Source organism: Dendroctonus ponderosae, unplaced genomic scaffold (genome assembly GCF_020466585.1).
Source record: "Dendroctonus ponderosae isolate FM_Combo_2020 unplaced genomic scaffold, Dpon_F_20191213v2 Dpon_F_20191213_5, whole genome shotgun sequence".
Taxonomy (NCBI): domain Eukaryota; kingdom Metazoa; phylum Arthropoda; class Insecta; order Coleoptera; family Curculionidae; genus Dendroctonus; species Dendroctonus ponderosae.
This window is the reverse complement of record NW_026018715.1, coordinates 15,423,572-15,431,844: the sequence shown is the minus strand read 5'-3', so window position 1 is coordinate 15,431,844 and position 8,273 is coordinate 15,423,572. Positions and strand designations below refer to the sequence as shown.

Genomic DNA, 8,273 nt, shown 5'->3' with positions numbered 1-8,273 from the left:
GGGGGGGGGTCATCATCCCCATTACCCGGGATCCGCCCTTGGCTGAAACTTCTGAAACTTTGAATAGAACTTACTCTCTTTCTGTTGTATGTCTTCTTCGATGATTTTGTTTGGATGCGCTTTTCGTATGTGATGTAACAATTTCGCTCTTCGCGCATACTGTCGATGGCACCATTGGCAATTTTTGGGGCGCGTAGTTATCGTGCCTGATGAGGGAAACGACGCTGATTGATCGCCTGTTTCAGTGCTCGATTTCTGTCTGCAATAGCGAACACTTTTGCTATGACACACCGATGCGTTCAAAAATTACCCATTGTCTAAAGGCAAAGCGGCTCCAGGGTGATTTTTCAATATATGGGTTTTTCTCTTCGAGTTGCTTTTGTACACTTTTCCGCAATATTGGCATAAGTAGTCCTTTGTGGTTTGCAAGATCGGCAAATTGAGCTCAGGCACCGAGTCAGGCTTAATATCTGGATGGCGATTGGCCAAATGATTGACCAACATTCCTGAATAAAAAGTACCGATGGAATTAGTTAAATCGATTGAAGGTAATTAAAGCCTACCTCTTCGCTTAAAACCCACTAGACAACTGTGGCATTTATAGATAAACCGATGAAAGTCCATTGGCTCTTTGGCGGCTGCACCATTAGCAGGTTTCACCTTGGGAATTCGACTGTTGCATGGCTGTAGGTGCAGCTTCTTGATATGCTCAGCAAGTTTGTCCTTCCTTTTGAACTGCTTGCCACAGTCGGCGCATAAAAACTCGCGATGGTCCGAATGGCACAGCATGTGCTTCTTCAGGTTATCCACGGTTGCAAACGACTTCGTGCACTCTGAACAGTGATGTATCCGTTCGCTGTGGAACTTCATATGTTTCCTGATCACTGAATATTTAGCAAATGTCTTCTTGCAGTGCGGACACGTATAGACGTTGTTGTGGGCGTGTTTAAGAACGTGTTTCTTCAATTTGCGCACCAGCTCGAACCGTTCCTTGCAAATTGGACACTCGAAATGTTTCTGACCAACCATATGGACTTTTTCGTGGAAAACCAGTGCCGGTACTGTTAAAAACCGCTTTTTACACACATTGCACTGCAATGGCTTGGTTTCGTCCGATCCATGGCACAGCATATGTTTCTAAAAAAACGTAATTCTCTAACAGCTCTCGATGGCCAAATGCCCACTTTTACGTACCTGAAGTCTAATTGAGTGGGCAAAAAGCTTGTGGCAAATGTGGCATTTTACAGAGTGGTCTTTGGCCGTAATTTTTGCAATCGCATGACTGGTCACGTGCAACACCAACTGCTTCCTAGTTGGGAATTTACGCTGACATTGAGGACACACATGATTGGGTTGATCCAGCGGCAACTCGGAATCGTGCTCTAGTTTATGTATATTGAGCAGCATCTCCAATTTAAATTTCATGCTACAATTCGTACATTGGAAGCACCTGTAAACAGCCATCGTTAAAAATTAGATATTCAGGGAAAACACCCACTTGCCTGACTACTGAAAACTGTTGCCCAATCTTAACGCTTTCAGCTTTGTGTTTTTCGGTTATGTGATACTTCAACACCGTGTATCCGGCATTGCCATTGAACATCTGACCGCAAATATTACACTCAACAATGTTGATTTGCGGCTTTTTCGACTGAGCCACTTTTCTGTATTTCCTTTTCGATTTTTTTCCGTCCTCTGACTCGATATCGTGAACAGTGAAATGTTCCTGCAGTTCGTCTGATGTCGAAAACTTTTCGGCACATTCAGAGCAGGACCACAATTTCTTTACCGGCTTCAGGATCTCGAGGTTGAACTGTTTTGCATAACCGACACTGTATCCAAGCTAAGAAAGATTCGCTGTGTAAAGGTTTTTTCTTTAGTTGCTTAGCAGTGCACGCACCTTCAGTTCTTCATGAGGCGATATGCTCCTTGTAGCGGTAAAACAAAGTCCATTTGATTCCTGAGTGAGAATCAAATTTTGCTCTTCGTAAGTTAGGGCTTTCCTGACAAATTTCATCCAATTGCAAGTGTCTGGAAGTGCAGAATTTGTCCTAAAATCCTAATGAATCCACTAGGGGCAACTTACTTTCATCAGAAACGTCTACAATAAAAGTGATTCCATCTACCAGCATAAAAAAGCTATTTAGCTGAATATTGCAGCTTTCGTAAGCGCGTAAAGCCCCCTTCAGTGGGCCAAATTGGGTTCTTTTGGGTATTCTTTTCTTGGCCACAACAGTGTCCTCTGAAACTTGCATTGTTATCGTCAATTCTGCAGACCAAAATCAACTTACCGTTTTCAATTTGAACTATAGATAGATAGGGTTCCGGTAAAGAAGCACGTGCCCTTGACAAAACGGGTTTATCTGTAATGCTATATACACAAGACACTGAAAGAATAGAGGCAAGATCAGTAAAAATCCACAAATAACCATTCGAGCAACGCACGTAATCCCTCTTCATCAACTATGTTGGGGCATCTACTTCGAGTGGACACTCCAGCTTCGCAATAGTTATCATCAGCACTCGTTAGACAACCGAAATAGCTGCTAATTATTTCATCATTTACTGGAATTGTAAATGGTCGATCTAGAGGCTGGTCTAGCTGGGCCTTTAAAACGCCATCGCCTGCCGAAAATAACTCCGTTTCCATAGTAGAATCGGGAGATGGTGCTTCAAATATTTGATGGTAATTCTTTAAGCATTGTTCGACGAGAAGTTCTTGTGCATTCACACTGTACGATATGCCTAAATAGCCAAAAATAATACTTTAAATTCAAAAGATTGAAGTCGAAGACGAATTTACCAGTTTCATGATCCGTAATCAGCAATGCGACTTCTTTCTGGTCAATATCGGATACGAAGACTTCTTCAACATTATTCGTTTTGATTTCTGAATATTCTGGATCTGCTGACTGAATATCTTCACCACTGCACAACTCCGCAGACAATCCCGAATTAATATCGTTGAGCGGACTACCGGCAAAGGGTTTCTGGCCAGGATTATCCTCAGTAACATAGTGATGAATAATGATGGGCCCCAAATCCGGTTCGTTGGGTTCTTGGTAGTGCACTGTCACGGGGCTGTAGGGAGCCACTGAACCCATATTGGGGTCTAAAGGGCTGACTTGCGGGGTTGCAAAATCAGCGAATGATTCGTTCGCGATTTCTTGCGTTGGGATTGCGACATTTTCTTCGGTCTTGTCCTTATTAATGTATTGGACCTGGTTGGGCGGCGAAAGGTTTAATACTCGCTGATATTAGATGGCACAACACACTTACCGCAATGTAAACCAACGTCGAATTCAGATCGGAATTCTCCAAAATGCTGACTTGATTGTCTGGACCACTTAAGTCCTTGAGTTCCGATGTGCAGTCCATCTAGAAACCATAGATAAAGACAAGACTAGAAACATGCGAGTTCAACTGCTTTGAAACGCTGCTACTCATTTAGAAATCGAAATTAGTAACGTAAGTGTGGTGTGTACCGAAATGGTGCACACAAATGCACTCTCGTGAAGCAAGAAAAGAACGTTTCAAATTCTAAATTAATTTCATATATTAATTAGAACCAACAAGTGGGGTGCTTATGTATTTGAAAATTCACCTGAAAGAGCCACAAGAGAGATTTTTACCTGGGCTGATTTTATAGAGTTTTACACCTAGTTAGCAATGGCACATCTCAATACAATTTTACGTAGTTAGTTTGTGTTAAAAACACAAATAAAAATCGAAACTTGACTTTGCCACCAGCCATTGAATCTCAATGACATTCTTAAACAGATGATTCTTCTTCTTCAAAAATTTTAGCATAGGACGGTATTAGATATTTTGTTTTCTTAATTTGTTATGCATTTTTAATAAAAATGAACTCTCCGCTTAGAATATAATAATTATGCAACATTCGTTTTAGTAACTAGATCTCCGGATTCTGCTTCTTCTATTGCAGAAATTGAAACAGTCGTGAAGATAGTACAAATTAACCCTAAAAAAATTGGCATTCTTTTCTCGTGGTTTACTTGCTTTGATTGTTCATAGAGAAATAATGGCCAAGAACCGCATAAGTAAGTAGCATTTTGGTATTTATTGAAAACATGTAGGTGCATTGTCATGTTTAATATCCAGAGAAACAATCCAACCGTCAATTGGCCAGGCTGAGATATAAAATCGAAAAAAAAGTACGGGACCACAACCGAAAGGCGAAAAGACAGGCCAAGAAGGATCCGAAGAAAGTCAAGCAAAAGATTATAGAGGTGCCCAACATTTGCCCCTTCAAGGGCGATATTTTGAAGGAAGTGGCGCTGTTAAGGAAGCAGAAAGAGGAGGAGAAATTGAAACTGAAGGAGCAGGCCAGGTTGGAGAGGCAACAAGCGAAAGAAACGCAAAAACTCGCCAAGGCCAGTAGCGGCCTGGAGTCTTTGGTATGTTGATCCTTTCCATGCATAATTTTGTAAAACTTACCATAAATTATCCAGGTATCTAATGCAGAGGTTAGAGGCCAACTCCATGAAACTCTGAGTCCAGGCACAGTCGCGGACAAAGACTACGAAAAAAACACCGAGCAGTCGCTTAAACAGTACTATAAAGAGTTCAGGAAAGTTATTGAGGCAGCTGACGTGGTGCTGGAAGTGGTTGATGCACGCGATCCACTAGGCACGAGATGCAAACAAGTGGAAGAAGCAGTGCACAAAATCCATGGGGCTAAACGATTAGTTTTAGTGCTGAATAAAGCCGATTTGGTGCCCAGGGATATATTAGAAAGCTGGCTGAAATATCTGAAGAAGAAGGGCCCAGTAATTGCCTTCAAAGCTTCTGTGCAGAACCAGAACAGAAATTTAGGGCAAAGGAAGTTCAGCAAGTCCGATAAGGGACTTAAAGGATCTTCGTCGGTAGGTGCTGAACTGGTAATGTCGCTGCTGGCTAATTACTGCCGAAACAAAGATATTAAAACCTCAATAACCGTCGGAGTGGTTGGTCTGCCAAATGTTGGAAAAAGTTCAGTGATCAACAGCCTGAAAAGGGCCAGAGTGTGCAATGTTGGGGCTGCGCCTGGCGTCACTAGGTGAGTGGTGCAACCACATCCACGTCGCAACTCGATCCCCTAATTTTTTTTTACAGAACCTCCCAAGTGGTACAATTAGACTCGAAAATTAAACTTTTGGACTCACCCGGGATAGTGTTTGCGGCTGGCAATGATAGCCAAGCGTCGCTGAGAAACGCCGTAAAAGTATCTTCAATCTCTGACCCCATCACTCCGGCTAACGCTATTTTGCAAAGAGTTAGCAAGCAGCAGATCATGGACATTTACGATATCCCGGAATTCCATTCGCCTGAAGAGTTTTACAGTTTAAAAGGGGCCAGAACTGGACGGTTTAGGAAGGGTGGGGTGCCAGACTCGTATGCAGCTGCACGCGGCTTGATAGAAGATTGGAATAGGTATGTTTTCACCAAAGAAAAAGCACTGAAAGTAAATAAGTGACTGAAATGTTCAGCGGCAAAATTCCCTACTACACGCTACCACCTGAGGAACAGCCAGATCAAAGTTCCTACAAAATAGTGGCGGAAATGGGAAAGGAGTTCGACATGGACAGCATAGAAAACATGGAAACGGACCTATTGAACAAAATGGCACCAGTTTCCAACAGTCTTTTGAAAAATCCGGGACTTCCTAAAACAATGGAGAGTTTTATTGTTTTAGAAAGTCTGGGTCCAGTAGACGCTGGGCCAGATAAAATGGAAACCGACGTTGAAACCAACCAACTCGTAAGTTAAATCATGTTCCAGTTAACCACTCTATAAATGTGTGGTGTGATTTCAGTTAAGCGGCAATATCGCTGTCGCTGCCAACAAGAAACCGCTCCTACAACCAGCGGCTAAAGGAAAGAAACGTAGCGGTGAAATGGCTTTGCCTGGGAATTTGCAGCTGAATCAGTTGAAAAAAAGGCAATTTAAAAAGGAAAAAAAGGACCGCGCTCGCAGGGAGCGTGTTGCGCTCCAATTGTCCGCGGGGTTGGAGAATTTTAATTTGAAAACTACCGCCTCCGTTGAGGAAGACTACAATTTTGATGAGGACTTTGAATCGCAATCCAATTGAAAATTCTAAATTATATGTAGAAAAGTTGGTGTATATCAAAAATTAAACGTATTAAAAATGTGCTGCTTCTTCTGACGGCCGGTAGTCAGGCAGAATATCCCAAACTTTTTCTCTCCATTTCCTCTTTTTCTCTTCCTTGGCTTCTTCCAGTTGGATGACGACAGGCAACGATCGCCACTGGTAGAAACACTGAAACAACAGCTTCCTAAAAACGCCCAAAACGGTCAACCCAAAGCGGAAAGTTAGCACATTTTCACCTGTTGTAGTGTTTTAAGGAGATCGCGGTTCGCTTGCTCTCTAGCATCACTTGTTTGCAGACGAATCTGTGCCAATTGGTGAACGTGTTGCATGTAAGCCTGAAATCATATAAGTCTTCAGCAACTTGCATGGATCTAACGCTGTCTAGTTTATTCTGAAAACGGGTTTAATTAATTAAGAAAACTGTTCCCAAGCGATGAGCAACTACCAGTTTCAGTTTATCGAAGGCATTTGCGAGGGCTTTGCGCGCAAAGTGCGCATCCGCCACTGTATACTTTGTCTCGAATTTTGTTTCTACGTATCCGAGCCATGCTTTGAATATCCAAGTTTTCTGCTTATGCAAATAAAATTCCTTTGCCAATGTGTAATTTTCCTTCGCTTTCGCGTAGTTGCTGAAAAGTTTCCGCAAGCACTGTCTGGTTAGAGCTGTGTTATAGAATCGCTGGGCCTTTGAATATTTCCGCTCAAACTCCTGCTTTCTTTCGAGACGCCTTTTCTGCCTCAGCAATTCCTTTTTTCTCTGTTCATTGATTGCTCTCAAATTGTGCTCTTTTTCTTCCTCTTCCAGAACCCTTTTCTTCTCTATAGCTTCTGCAAGCAGCTTCTGACGTGTTTCCTCTATCAGCTTTTTTCGTTCTAGAATAATTTCTCGATACTGTGCCCTTTCAATGGCGCGCTGCTGCATTTTCTGTATGGTTTTTGGAGCTTTTTGCGACAAAATCATTAGCTTTTTCCGCTCTTCTGGCGCCCTTAACAAAGGTGCAGCGGTCAGCAGTTTCTCCGAACAGTTACTGAAAATGTCTCGAATATCAATTTTCGTGTTCTCTATCGATTTTAGAAGGTCTTCCCGTATGATGCCCAATTTCAGCTCGCTAATAATCCTGTTCTGTTCTTCGATCTTTGAGCGTTGGGTATTGATAATGATTTTTTGCGACTTGTATCGGTTCGTGAATAATTCGGACGGGTTTTGACTGCGGCTTTCGCGCCCTGGGGATTGTGAAGACTGAATCGCTTCCTGTTGGTAATTTTTAAGATTTCCAATAAATACATTCAGCTTTTTCGTGTGCTTGATTGGTGGTTTTGTTTCGGACCTCCACTTTGCAAAGTACCGTCTTAACATGCTGGTTTTTGCAACTTCACAAACCAGTCGATCATTGATCGGTTTAACGGGCATTTGAGTATTTGGTCCATCCGAGTAAGGCAATTGCTTATAATGGCTGATTGGTTTGGTAAAGGTGGAATCGGAGGTCAATTTCGGGTTTGTTTTACCAGTTTCCTTTTGCTTTGCACCGTCTGATACAGCTAGATTTACGGGACGATCAAACTGTTCCTCGAGAGTGATTCTGGAAAATTCAACACATAAGTAGTGCTATAAAATGGGGAGTTGCTTATCACTCGATTGGGGTACAAGCGGAGCGGCTTGAAAACCTTCGCTTAAAGCCTGTGTCCCATGCATCCAACCAATAGAAACACTTTCGCATCATCGTACCAACGTATAAACGGACGCATGGGACACAGGCTTTAACCATTCATCAATTCGCTATTTTTAGTTTATACTTGCTTTTTGGCCTCAAAAACGAAATCATTGTGACTGTATAACGGTTCCTTCTCCGATTTCATCTGGAAGCGCGAAAAATTAGCTAAACTCGAGTCAACTTTTGTTTGAAATTTTGCTTGATTGTTGCCAGAAAAATACTTTGTAACAAGCAACTCATGGATGTACTCCAAGCACGCAACGAAGTGATAAGTTATCGATTAAACAACCTGTGGCAACTGTTGTCAGTGTAAAGGGCGATAGAATTCGCGAGTTCAAAAATTATAACTACAAGTCAAGTAGTAATTTGACACTTGTTTTGTTGACATTGGTGTTTACGCCTGACTAGCGCATATATCGTAACTGACTCCTTGCTTAAATGACATGCGC

The 8,273-nt window shown here is 42.2% G+C and overlaps 5 protein-coding genes across 5 annotated transcripts in view; 2 read left to right on the top strand and 3 right to left on the bottom strand.

Moving 5' to 3' along the window:
- LOC109539070 (PR domain zinc finger protein 10) overlaps positions 1–3,786 on the bottom strand; it is a gene marked incomplete in the record, with an annotated part of 5,290 nt that extends 1,504 nt beyond the window's left edge. Inside the window, 12 exon segments of the mRNA XM_048666497.1 lie at positions 75–259; positions 311–506; positions 564–1,137; positions 1,195–1,450; positions 1,503–1,843; positions 1,901–2,031; positions 2,087–2,242; positions 2,292–2,387; positions 2,446–2,745; positions 2,804–3,221; positions 3,280–3,378; positions 3,633–3,786. Coding sequence (XP_048522454.1) covers positions 75–259; positions 311–506; positions 564–1,137; positions 1,195–1,450; positions 1,503–1,843; positions 1,901–2,031; positions 2,087–2,242; positions 2,292–2,387; positions 2,446–2,745; positions 2,804–3,221; positions 3,280–3,378 — 2,752 coding nt within the window.
- Positions 1–8,273, top strand: part of LOC109539086 (PIH1 domain-containing protein 1) — a 242,786-nt gene that overhangs the window by 227,018 nt on the left and 7,495 nt on the right. The window lies entirely within an intron of this gene.
- The window catches only part of LOC109539065 (multidrug resistance-associated protein 1), a gene marked incomplete at its 5' end in the record, with an annotated part of 237,012 nt that overhangs the window by 225,137 nt on the left and 3,602 nt on the right, over positions 1–8,273 (bottom strand).
- LOC109539075 (guanine nucleotide-binding protein-like 3 homolog) lies at positions 3,965–6,151 on the top strand. The gene is made up of 6 exons (XM_019906671.2): positions 3,965–4,061; positions 4,123–4,418; positions 4,473–5,059; positions 5,116–5,433; positions 5,490–5,760; positions 5,816–6,151. Exons 1-6 carry the CDS (start codon positions 4,043–4,045, stop codon positions 6,089–6,091), a joined length of 1,767 nt encoding a protein of 588 aa, XP_019762230.2. The 5' UTR covers positions 3,965–4,042; the 3' UTR covers positions 6,092–6,151.
- On the bottom strand, positions 6,102–8,256 carry LOC109539076 (coiled-coil domain-containing protein 191). Its single transcript, XM_019906672.2, has 4 exons — positions 7,911–8,256; positions 6,558–7,692; positions 6,349–6,503; positions 6,102–6,296 (listed from the first exon to the last, which is right to left on the bottom strand). The coding sequence occupies exons 1-4, from the start codon at positions 7,967–7,969 to the stop codon at positions 6,143–6,145; spliced, it is 1,503 nt and encodes a 500-aa protein (XP_019762231.2). The 5' UTR covers positions 7,970–8,256; the 3' UTR covers positions 6,102–6,142.

Coding starts and splice junctions, on each gene's coding strand:
- LOC109539075 (XM_019906671.2), top strand. Junction 4,419..4,472: donor GTAGCGGCCTGGAGTCTTTG/GTATGTTGATCC, acceptor TAAATTATCCAG/GTATCTAATGCAGAGGTTAG. Junction 5,434..5,489: donor TTGATAGAAGATTGGAATAG/GTATGTTTTCAC, acceptor TGAAATGTTCAG/CGGCAAAATTCCCTACTACA.
- LOC109539076 (XM_019906672.2), bottom strand. CDS start 7,969: ATGAAATCGGAGAAGGAACCGTTATACAGTCACAATGATTTCGTTTTT. Junction 7,693..7,910: donor TTCGTTTTTGAGGCCAAAAA/GCAAGTATAAAC, acceptor TGAATTTTCCAG/AATCACTCTCGAGGAACAGT. Junction 6,297..6,348: donor TCCTTAAAACACTACAACAG/GTGAAAATGTGC, acceptor GGGCGTTTTTAG/GAAGCTGTTGTTTCAGTGTT.